General features: G+C 43.6%; 1 protein-coding gene across 1 annotated transcript; it reads right to left on the bottom strand.

The window, feature by feature from the left end:
- Positions 1-1,750: 1,750 nt before the first annotated feature.
- On the bottom strand, positions 1,751-12,301 carry LOC109381693 (ras association domain-containing protein 3). The gene is made up of 4 exons (XM_019640555.1): positions 12,198-12,301; positions 9,871-10,108; positions 7,944-8,053; positions 1,751-4,476 (listed from the first exon to the last, which is right to left on the bottom strand). Exons 1-4 carry the CDS (start codon positions 12,204-12,206, stop codon positions 4,327-4,329), a joined length of 507 nt encoding a protein of 168 aa, XP_019496100.1. The 5' UTR covers positions 12,207-12,301; the 3' UTR covers positions 1,751-4,326.
- Between the last annotated feature and the right edge of the window lie 183 nt (positions 12,302-12,484).

Genomic DNA, 12,484 nt, shown 5'->3' with positions numbered 1-12,484 from the left:
TCGTTAATTACCTGCCTACTCCCCTGCCCCAACCTCCCCCAATCCTTACACAAAGCTGCTTTCTTGCACACTTACGAATGCAAGTACTGACTCACACCAGACAAGTGTACACTTTAAAGACGTTAAATACTTAGTTTCCTGTGTTACTTTGAAGAGGATCACCCATGATGGGAGAGTAAAACTGCCTGCCTGCAAGTAGTTGGTGGCTCCTCCGGAACTTTGAACTCTGAAGCTATTCTGGTGGTTGCCAGGCATCACCTGGCTAATTGCGGTGAGAACACCGGGGGTCGATTACCTGCCCTGCCCAGTTTCTCCCATGCAATGGAACCTGTAAACAAAAACACAGGTAGGTGTTTCACTCTACGTGTATGCAACTTCGTATAATCACTTAACAGGAATGCTAAATGAACAACAGCAACAAACAACAAAAAAAATGAATGATAAAGCATTCTAACATCAAAGCTATCCTTTCATTTCCCACCAATCCCAACTGCACCAAAAGAGACCTGCTTTCGAACTGACCATTAGAGGCCACCTTAACAGGCTTTGAGTAGGCTATTTCACTGAAAAATTGGGTAGCACTCACAGGAAAAGATGAGAGGAAGGCAGCTGGGCCCGACTCTGCCACCCCCTCACAGGGGCCCATAGGCAGCTGCTGGAGCTCAGTGCATGTGTGCTTCCTCACCTGCAGAACGGGGACGAGGGGAAGAAACGAGTTAATACATACTAAGCTTTTTAGAATAACGCCTGTCACACGATAAGCACTTTGTTTGAATTTGCCATGATCATATATAGACTTTCCCTCTTCTTTCAAAAAAAACCCAAAATTCCTAATTGGGATCACCTGCCAGAGTGTCCCAAATGCAGTATACAATTCTTCAGAACTCATCTTGCAACATAAGAATATGTATCTAAATGAGTTATCAATCTGTGACAAATTCTGAAGCCTTGGCCAAGGAAGCTAATTCAAGGGACAAAAAATCCAAAACATCCCCCTGCACCCTGGGTGATAACCCAGGCTGAACTCCCAAATTAGACTCCTCTGGCTATTTGCAGTGAAAAAGGAGCTCCATAGAGCGCCATCATTTTCTTGCGTAATGCTTTCACTTGTAAAGCAGCTACTGTACTTGAAATGCTTCCCCCCAATCTACGCGGCCTTGCTCCTACTTCATCGGCGCCTCTAGGGGGCAGTGCAGTGTAAAAACACTTGCTTACAGCAGGCTTGGAGGCCTAGGTGGCGAAGGCAGTGGTGCACGGGCAGCAAGTGAACCGTCACTGCTGCTGACCACCAAACATTCCCCACCCAGGTGAGACAGGCATGCTGACCAAAAAATACAAATACTTTGGTGTTGAAAGTGGTCTGTTCCAAGGATGGGAGAGCTCGGGCAACAATGGGGGTGGAGGGAGAGGATTTCTAAGGAACCTACCATGTTCTATTTTGGTGGTAGCCACAGGGCGTCCACTATGTAATAATTGCTTAAACTGTTCACATGCCTTATACACTTCTGAATGTCTATATTTCACAATTAAAACGATTGTCTCAGGAATGTATTGCATGGGCAGACATTCAGCTAGGGTTATTTTTCCCAGAGCATAAGGCAAAGGAGAAAGGACATTTAGTAGAAAAAATGGGCCCCACTTGAACCTTGTAAAAGATGTCACATTCTAGCGTGTGCCCCCATGTATCTGCAAAAGCTTCTCCCACTCCTGTGATATGGCGTATTATAAATAAAAACACACAAACATCAACTTAACAACATTAACTTTTAATAATGGAAACAAATTGCCATTCCAAAAACAATTTTAGGGAAGAAAATCTTCCCTATAAAAAATAAATTCATCAAAATTATAAATATTATAACTTTTTATGTCTGCAATTTAAAATGCTCCCCTGCAATACTTACTTACCCCTTCATTTAACATCGTTCCTGTACCATCACATATTGAAAACAGTATTACAGCAAAGCTTAGTTTAATTTAACACAACAATTTGTACAATGATTTTTTAAAATCTGAGGCCTTAGTGGCCCTTCTTTTACACATTAACAATGCTGCTGCAGTAACCAGTGTTTGGGAGAGAACATCAGCCTTCCAGAACCACGAGCTGACAGAATTTCAGTACAGTAAGTTTTCCAAATTGCAACTTGTAGTGCACATGACAATGAGCAAGGTTCTGGGTAATACAGGTGAGGATGCCTATTTTAGACAATTTACTTCAAGTAAAGAAAAAAAAAATTCACAGATGCCCATCAGCTACTACTTTAGGTTCTAACAGTGTCTTAATCTGAGAAACAAATGCTTCACAAAATATAAGCTTACTGGGATGGGTAATGAAAAGACCAGGTGGTTGATAACAGTATACTCAAACCCAAGCCATACTATGAATAGTAAAACCAGTATAAAAACCATGAAGGCATTCCCTGAACAATAAAGGTAAAGTGTTGGATGACAATGACACTAAAACCTCATCAATGCACTAAAAAGAAGTTACATGCAAAATTAAACAAGATGTGCCATACATATTTTATAGCTAGTTTCACTTTTTTTTTTTTCCAACTTTCCTTAAAAAGCTTAGGAAGATAGGATTGTCTCAGTCACGTGTGTGTGGCACAGCATAAGCAACACTTACATCTGCCTCCAGCAAAATGGGTGTTCTCTGACAAGTCAGAGGAGCCACCAAGAGAAACAAATGCAATAAAAGGCACAGTTCACTTAAAAGGCAAAGAACTGAAGCACCTTGGAATTTCACAAAGAATCCATTAGGTGTCACCAAAGTGTTAACAATTCCTTGGGAATTTAAACAACAGCAAAAAAATACCGAGACTAAAAAACAGACTGTAGATCCCCCTCTAGAACCGCAGCACACCATTCCCATTGTTTTCGGATGACTTGCTGCATAAAATGAGGTTATTTAACCTGCTTTAAGGCTTTCTATTGCACCTGCATTTCTTTGGTTGGTAGGAACATGCACTTGTGTTAAAATATTTCCATAAAGAGCCCTTCTATGGCGGCCAGCTCCGGGTGGACTTCCCTCCCTTTCTTGCTGCCCTCTGCCTTAGTCACGTCCTCTTTGGAACTGAGGACCTGACCGTATTAGGTCTGTCATCGATAACCCTGTTCTCCGTTATGTCAGAACAGACTTCCATTTAAAAGCGAAGGAAGAAGGAAGAGAGGGAGAGGGAAGGAGGAAGAAAGGAGGGGAAGGGAAGGAAAAAGGAAAAATGAGGGAAACGGAGGGAGTGATTGTCACAAAGGTGTGCTGTGAGCTCTTAATTGACCAATCTCCCAGCTAACAATCCGGGGGACACAAGCTGCCTCTACCCAAACTCCTTTTCAGCTTTGAAAACAACCTGGAGGAAAAGCTGTAATTTAACAGGCGTTAGCAAATGGACACTGCTCCACCTGCCCAGAAGCTGCACCAATTGACCTTCCACTGCAGAACGGAGGAACCCACGTGCTGGTCCACCCAGGGCAGCTCCAGCTCTCGGCCTCGGTCTGGAAGACCCACCTGCCTGGATGCTGATTTCAGGTCAGCTGCTGTTCCAAGTCCCTCTTTTTGGTCTAGCTCCTACTTTCTTTGGCTCTGTTCCCTGTATTTTACTCACCAAGAAAACAAACAATCCTACAATGGGTTTAACATCTCAAAACTGAATGCTTTTAACTCCTTTGCAAGCAAATATACCTTTCTCTGTCCACTATCAGCTCTTTGCCCAAACCACCCTCCCTCCGCGCTCCCCACCTCCACTCACACCTTCTTCCAAACTTGCTCTTTACTTTCTTTGTCAAGCTCCTCCAAAATCCTTCACGAATTCCTCAGCGTTCCTGGCTTCCTGTGCCATTTCAATTTACATGGATGTTTCCTCTGATATTTAAAAACAAAAACAAAAAACAAAAACAGGTAGTTTCAACATAGGACAAATATTCAGATAGATTCCTTGTTAAGCTTTTAAAAAAATCATTTGCACATCCTTACAGCTTAACATCATCATCACATAATTAAAATAACCAAAAGAAAATAAAAAACAAAAACCCAGAGTCCATGCTTCAAAGTACTCTCAAATGCTTGCGATGAGACGCCAGATTCACAGCTTGCTGGGAGGTTAACACCGCAGTACTGTAACAGAACAAGCTTGCACAGTCCCTTGCAGAGAGGATGCCCAAGGTGCAGGATGCTGCGTGACCACGTTTGGGGAACTAAATCTAGAGATAAAAAGGGGAAGACCCTCGCATCACAGGGCAGGAGAACAGCCCTCCGGGAAGAGACCCTCGCTGCTGGTCTGTACGCAGGTCCTGCGCCATTCCCTGAGTGACAGGGAGCCCCTCGCCTTAATCCGGCTTCCACACTTCGCTGAGGGCTTCCTCCAGCTTCTGCCTGTAGGCTGCGTAGCGCTTTTTCAGGTTCTGCAACTGGTCATCTTCTTCCTTGTCCAAGATCCGCAAGAAATTCTGTAGTTCTGGAAGGCTGAAGGCTTCCCACTGTGAGAGGAAGCAGGAAGAAAAATGCCAGGTGTTTAATGCCGTCAAGACTTAGGTCAAGACTTAGGAATGCCGGCCTGTGAGCATGTGGAGGTGTGGCTGCCCTCCCCTCAGGGGCACTCACAGCCTGGTGCCTCAGACGCCATGGTTTGTAAGAGCTGAGCTGTGTTACCAGCCCTACCGTTGCCTTCACTCCCACTCCCCCCTCATCTCACTCCAGTTGCCCTTTCACTACCCTCCTTCCACTGTCCTCCAAAATGGCCCTCACCAAGGTCAAGGATTCCCATTAGACACAGTCACCGCTGATTTGACCCCCAGGGGCATTAGAAACAACTCCACACGCCTTCCATCTTATCTTTTTTTGGGGGGGGGGGTCCTAGAATAAGCGTTTATTATCAGAGCACCGGTGGTCTGAGAAGGCAGCATAGACAGGGTGACACCAAGAGTCCCACGACCTGCAGGAGAGTCTGTCATCCCTGGTTAACACCCGCAAAAACTGCCTTCCTTCCATCTTAAAACACTCTCTTCCCTCTACTTGGATTCATCCTTGTCACTCGCTGTTTTCTTTCTTACCTCCCACAATAGATTTAATCACATCCTAAACAGCTCTCCAATCTGCCTGCTTTTCTCCATCTCAACGGCCCACTACTGCTAGCCACCATCATCTCCTACCCTGGGATGGCCTCCTTGCTCCATCCACTCTTATGTTCCCCAATCTGTTCCCCAAACAGCCAGCCTGAACACAGAAGTCCCTCCCGCTATCCACGATTTCACTCTCCATGGTTTCAGGTACCCACGGTCAACAGTGGTCCAAAAATATCAAATGGAAAATTCCAGAGATAAACAATTCCTAAGTTTTAAATGGTGCACCATTCTGAGTAACATGAAATCTTGAGCCATCCACTCGATGCTGCCCAGGACATGAGTCACCCACTTTGCCCAGGGCACCCCGCTGCAGACGCTCCCCGCCCATTGGTCACTCAGATGTCTCGGTTTTCAGACTGACGGTCCCGATATCACAGGGCTTGTGTTCAAGTCACCCTGATTTTACTTAATAATGGCCCCAAAGCACAGGGGTAGTGATGCTGGCAGTTCAGATATGCCAAAGAGAAGCGGTAAAGTGCTTCCTTTAAGTGAAAAGGTATGGATGTATAAGACAAAACAGTATACATAGCGTTGGGTACTATCCATGGTTTCAGGGTCTTACCATGTATCCCCCCATGGATTAGCAGAGACTGCTGTACTCTTCATCAAATGCAAATCTGATCATGACTCTCCCCTGTTTAGGCTCATTCAGTGGCTTCCCTTGGTTGTTTCTGCCAAGTGTGAAAGACCCTCACCTCTCTCATACTGCCCCCCTCACTTACGACCTCAAGTGGCTTTGTGCATGTTCTCCCCTCCTCCACTTTGCAGGGCGAACGCCTTCTCAACCTTCACATCTCAGCTTAAATGCCACTTTCTCTAAGAAGGCTTCCATGATTTCTTCCCCTCCCTTCCCAGGTAAGTCTGTTAGAAAGGATTAGGTCTATCAAAAAGCCCTCACTGAGCACTGGTAACCCTGATCACAAAAGATATAAAAGTTATTATAATTATCTGCTGACTATCTCTCCTGCCTACACTGCAGCTGTCATACTTCTCACTATTTGAGCTTTGTCTCTTGCCCTTGAGACTGAGTTCTATTTCCATAAAATCACCTGGTACTTAGCAGGCACAAAATAAATGTTTGTGGGGGTTTTGTTTTTGTTTTTGTTTGGGGGGGGTTGTTTGTTTGAGATTTTTTAATATAAGAGCAGTAGATGTCAAGAATGGTATTTGTCATCACCCGCCCCACCCTGGGAGGTTGGGTTTATTTTCCCCTCCAAATATGTCCTCTCCTCCCAAAAGGGAGCCCTGAGTCCTGGCTGAGAATCACTGCCACAGCCAGGAACAATTCCGATGGAGAACTCACAGGGGTGTGGGGCAGGGAAAAGCCTGGCGATAATCTAATCTAAGTGAACAGACAGGGGACGGAATAAAACGACCAAGCGGGCTCAATGACAGAAGGTGGCTTCCCAGAGATGAATTCTGAGCTCGTAATTAAAGAAAATGAGAAACATGGACTAGGAAAGCAAAACTTTCTACATTGGGATAGTCTGTTAATTTTTAAAAATTAACATTTTACTTTTCACATATGTTCCCCCAAATAAAGTAAGTTCCTCCCACTCCCTGACATCTGTGGAAAGTTTCTTCCTTCAATTCAGTTAACCTTAAAAAACTGAGAAACAAGGACACCCCACAGAGGTCTAATAAAGCCATCTGGAACATTAATACACAGCATGTTTACATACATTTCTAATTTGTGACTTAAAACCACCTTTTAAAATCCTTAGTCCCACTTTACAGATTTTAAAACTGAGGACTGAAAACATTAGGTTTACCCAAGGTCACACTCCGAATCCAACAAGAGGGTAAGTAGGGAGCAGAGTCCTGGTTTCCTCGCTTTTAACCTAGAAACCCTTTTCTCACCACCTCACAAAATGGACAATTCATACCATTTCCTGTTCCAGACAAAAGACTAAGACCCAGCGTTTGAGAGGTTTAGTGTGAGAGGTTTACTTAAGTGCCGTTTTAAAGTTGATACTTGATCTGGGAGGACAGTCTAAATAAAAAGTGCTTTCTCTGTGGGAGGGGGGTGGTCACTTCGAGGGGTAAAAAGTATAACTATTGCACTGTGTTGTACAGCTGAAACTAATTCTAAAAAAATGTGTATTTCACAATAAAAAATAATTTAAAAAAAACATGGTTCACTGTAAATAAACAAGAATAAAAAGTGTTTTTCTCAAAAAAAAAAAATAAATAAAAAACAAGTGCTTTCTCCTTCACCTGAACTGGCCTAAATACAATGCTCCCTGCAGAGAAAATGGTAAATGACGCTACACGCATAAACATGATTTCTTAATCATCTGGGAAAAGGGAACAAACGTTCTACAAAGTTAAACATCGCTCCTGGTAAAGAGACTGAATTCCGTTTCATTTCTCTTTAGAGCGAATTAGCCTGGAGACTCGTTATTAGCGAACATATGGAGAGTGTCAGCTTTCAAAGTTCAGCTGGATTAGAGGAATTCGGAGGTAGAAGGGATGAAAATGACTCTCTGGGTGGAGATCAAGTAAAAAAATTTTATTTCCTCCCCCTATGAAAATTACAGACCAATATGAGTGCCGTAAAAGGATTAGATTATAGATTTATAGACTAACTTTGGGTTTGTTTCTAACAATTCAAAAACACACAGAAAGCTGCTCTCCACAGGACCACCTCTCCTCCTGCCATGACAGGAGGGAGGGGGGGAGAGGGGGAGAGGGGGAGAGAGAGGGAGAGACTCACTCTCCCCGCCCCCTCCCCCTTTCCAGTGGTCAAGTCACTAGGCTAAAGCAATAAAACAAGGCCAGCTGCTCTGTATAGTTTAAAGCAGTAATGTACAATCACTTACCTCTCCAATTTCATGTTCACGGAGAACAAAACTAAGTGTGTCTGTTCTTGGCCCTGCTACCAAACGCAGGTAGAGTGGATGTTCCCGGTCTGCAAGCTTGCAGGCGTAGACTGCGTGAGGAAACAAGGAGCACGTCACAGACAGAGTACTGACTCGCTCCCTGGACCACACGCCCGCGCCCTCTTACATCCCCCTGCCAGATGAAGGCAACAGTCCCTGTTAGGCCAGCCCACAAGTCACCATCCTCCTCCTCTTATTACAAGTAGCCCAGGGTGGAATGAAATCTATACTATCCTCATTCTAGCTGCAGAATATAAACTGTGCCTTGATCAAAAAGGAAATAATTTTCAGGAATGAATTTAAATGGGTATTAGTCCCCAAACGGGCTTAAAATTAATTCTGCTCCTCCTTTTAGAAAGCAAGAGCAGAAACTTCAAAAAGGATCTGCAACCCCCTTACAAACAATAAAAATATACCATCCAAAGAACATGAAATCAGAGCTCTAGGAGCAAATCTCTCTGCAGATTAATTTAGAATCAGCAGCCACACACTAAGCAATCAGATTACAAGTTCTGGTGACTACAAGCACAGCTCTGTCTGTCTCATGCTACACACACACACACACACACACACACATTGCTTGTAGTGTTGAAAGATGTGCCAGCCATAAGGGTACTATTTCAATAGGGTGCTATTACTGTCAGATTGTACAGCTGAAGTCCAGGTGAGCAGGCAAAGAAGCTGGTAAGATAAAAATTCTGCCTGAGCTCATCTGCATTATTTTGGCACTTCCGGATACAGCTGCGTTGTAGGTGCTCATTTATTTCCTTATAGCTATAAACTTGCCTACCCTGCTGAGCCTGTGGCCTCGAGTGGAGGGACCGCAGCCTGCCCATCTTTGTATTCCCAGGGCCCAGCCCATGGCATGTGTTCAAAACATGTCCGCAGACTCGGCAAGTAGCTAGATTTCATCCCCATGCAACTGAGGGCATTCCTATCATGTCAGGTTAGCCTATTTTTTTTCTAGAGCTGCTTTAAGGCTTTATTCAGAGAAACTAGAAAAAATTATAAATCACTGATTGTTTACTTACTTACACACACACACACACACACACACACACACACACACACACACACACACCCCATTTTCAAATTAGCACTTAGTGGATCACTCAGTCACTGTGGTCCACCACTAGTATCAATTTCTGCTCGGGTACCTGACCTGAAATATCTTAATCTGTTTCATGCAGTAATTTAATAATCTCTTTCTGTCAACTGAATGTTGGGTATTAAGTTCAGACAGGGAGACCCCAGATCCCAGTGTGATTCACCCACCGTATGTGCCTGGGTGGGCTGGGGGCTGGGAGCCACAATGCCCAGTGTAATGGCCAGCGAGACAAGCTAAGGAACCAGAAGAGCCTGGAGCTGGGCCATGTACGTCATTAAGTCTGAAATGTGTGCTAACACACATGGGCCTCCCCATCCTCAAGGTCTCAGAGAACACAAGTCCACCAGGCCACTCCAAGTTCAGATGCACATCAAACGTGGGATGTGCTATTGAAAACTTCAAGCACAGAAGTATTCTTTTTTGTCTTCAAGAACATTAACATCAAAGATACAAAAAAAAAAAAGAAAAAAATCAAAGCTATCCCCCTGTGCACATCACAAAATCCTCCGTAAATGCCCCTCACACGTGGATGCCCCCTAGCTCCTCAGGTGCACAAATGCCTAACTCAAACATATGGGCGGCCAGGCAGCATTCAGCGCATGCCATGGTCACCATGGTTTCCAGCATCTGTCCCTGGCTCTGACACACTGACACACATACATGCACTAGTCTTCCTTCTACTAATGAGGACCAAAAAAAAAAAAAAAAAAGGCATTAATATGAGCAGAGATCATTTTCGTTCTTAGCGTGGCAGTGTACCTTGATCTTCCCTGTGACAGCGCTTATAAAGTGCAAACTTGGCAGGGCTCTCGGTCACAAGGAACTTTTTGAGCAAGGCCTCGATCACCTCCCCAACAGTGTTGGTGCTGCTGATGTGAAGAGTGTTCATACAACCATTGCTACTGGGAGCAGGTTTTCCAGAGTTCGGGGGAGTCTGTGGAGATCTGCAGAGTTCCATCTGTACTTTAATGAAGCCAGTGTAAATCCCATTTGAATTCTGAAGCGGGAAGAAAATACACACTTATTTGGGGCTGAGGGTGGCAGCGGTGGGAAGGCGCACAAGCAAAACAAATCAAGGAAGTGAGACACTCTCTCTCTTGTTCTTGTCTGTTACATCCCTGAGGCTGAACTTCACTAGAGATGGTCCCCACAGGAATGACCTCAGCGGGAGGTTAACACACCCCAGCAAAGTGCTTCCAGAGGCAAGGTCTGCAGGGCAGATGTGGCGACGGAAGACCGTGGCCCATTGAAGTCCCAGACTCACGCCTCTGAAGCTGCATGTGAAGGGTCAGGGCCCACTGGTGAGGTTACAGTCCCCTGGAGCAGATGCTAGCCTAGCCACTCGGCTTATAGAGCTCGGTGGGGGGGAGGGGGGGGGAGGCCTGGGCTAACGGCTCAAAGGAAATGACATCTGCAACCGATGACCAGCTATTCCCCGCACACAAAAAAGGTTAGGACTTTGAAATACCTAAAGTCAACAAGGAGTGGACAGTAAGAAAACAAGCTTTTTGCAGTCCTACTGCCTATTATGGTATGTGCTAGATTACCAAGTTTGCTTTATAAAACTCCTTTATAAAACACATATCCCATATAGCAATGAGTCACACGACAATGCATTTCGGGCACCTCAAACAGCAATATTTTTAAAACGAATTCAAGCTACAGTGTGAAGTACAGATATTACAATATAAGCACTTGTCCTTTTTATTTTAACATGGTATTTATGTCTCCTATATATATATATATATATATATATATATACATATATTTTTACTAGCTTTAGTGAGGTATAATTTTTATACCCCAAAAAAAAAAAACCAACAAAAAAAAAACCCCACACATATTTAATATACACCATTTGATGAGTTTTAGCAATTTATGGTAGAATTACTATTTCTTAATTGCCAAAAATAGTAATAACGGTCCTGTCTTCACTTTTTCTTTTTACACTCAGTACATTTAGAAAAAATTTATTGCAATGTTCTATTTCCATAAATCCTAAGGTGTTATATATAAATGGCACAGTTAAAGTAGGACATTAAAAACCTCCTTTATGGTCCATTATATTTCTTCCTTTCCACAAGATCAGCTTACAATACTAATTCAGTTGTTCAGTCTTGTGGAACAACACTTAAAATGTTTTATCTTTGAAACATGGAAACTTGCATCTGTTTTAATCTCCACGGTTGGCGGGAGGGAGTGGAATTTTTCTTTGATGAAAACTGTGCTTGAAAAGGAGAAATATCACTGCTGAAATAATGAAGAATAATCTTGAGTCCATCTGCCCCTCTCCCCTTTTTGGCAGAGCCCCACTAGGGAGGGATCCTTTATCACAAGGGTTTATATTTAAAAGCTCCTCCTCCAGGGTCACAGAATTCAGTAGGGCCTGTTCTAAACAGGTCACCCTGTCCTTTGCTGAACTCTGTCAGTTCACAGTCAATAGACTGAGAGGCAGGGGTCCAAGGGCCCTAGAAACTGGCACCAAGGGATGGCAGGTGCCTCGAGGAAAGTCACCAAATGGGTAGGCGAGGCAGATGCCAGTCCGGTTTAAAGGAACGTGAATACTCAAGCTTTGTTGTCACACAGTGTCGGTACACTATTGCAGAGGCCTGAATCTACACTGTGTAGGAAGCTGAGTAGTACATACTTCCTCTTACTCTGACAAAAGTCCTAGCTCAGCCCTAGTCCCACCCATTGGCACAAAATCCCTTTCCTGATACTTCGAGATTTATTTACACAAGATAAAACTTACCTAAGGTCTTATTAGAATCTGAGGTACCGCTTATATGTTAAACAATGATTACACTCAATGTTAAAAATCCTTTGGGCGGGGCAGGGTTCCACAAAAAATTATTTTAAAATAAAATTTTACTTCATTTAATTGATTTTGAGATAAAGCTACTTCAAAATACAACTTTAATCTGAAAGATGCAGAAACGTGCCATTTTCCCATCCTATATATCTTGCTCATTAAACTTCTACAAGTGTGATCCAGAGATTTTAAAACATACAGATAGAGTGTAGTACCAACAACTTATATTTGTCTTTTGACATCTGTCAACCTGAAAAGTATTATGGGTGCTTACCAAGGTCATCTTCAACTTGTCGGTGACAGCTAAATTATATTTATGAACTTTCTCTTTGATTTCCTCTTTGCTGAGGTAATTGTGGGTTTCCTTCTCCTTCTCCACATCCTAGAAGAAAAACAAGCAATGCCACATGTGAGCAATCATAGGAAAAATGCAGATAAGTCAGAATTCTTGACACCCAAGACCACTATGCCCAACTATGGAGCACTTTACCTTGAAAATCAGTCAATCTCTCTCTCGCGCGCTCGCTCTCTCTCTCTCTCTCTCTCTCTCTCTCTCTCTCT

The sequence above is a fragment of the Hipposideros armiger genome, unplaced genomic scaffold (genome assembly GCF_001890085.2).
Source record: "Hipposideros armiger isolate ML-2016 unplaced genomic scaffold, ASM189008v1 scaffold_51, whole genome shotgun sequence".
NCBI lineage: Eukaryota > Metazoa > Chordata > Mammalia > Chiroptera > Hipposideridae > Hipposideros > Hipposideros armiger.
This window is presented reverse-complemented; position numbering and strand designations above follow the sequence as displayed.

Coding starts and splice junctions, on each gene's coding strand:
- LOC109381693 (XM_019640555.1), bottom strand. Junction 8,054..9,870: donor CTGTCACAGGGAAGATCAAG/GTACACTGCCAC, acceptor TTCCTCACGCAG/TCTACGCCTGCAAGCTTGCA. Junction 4,477..7,943: donor GTGAACATGAAATTGGAGAG/GTAAGTGATTGT, acceptor TTCCTCTCACAG/TGGGAAGCCTTCAGCCTTCC.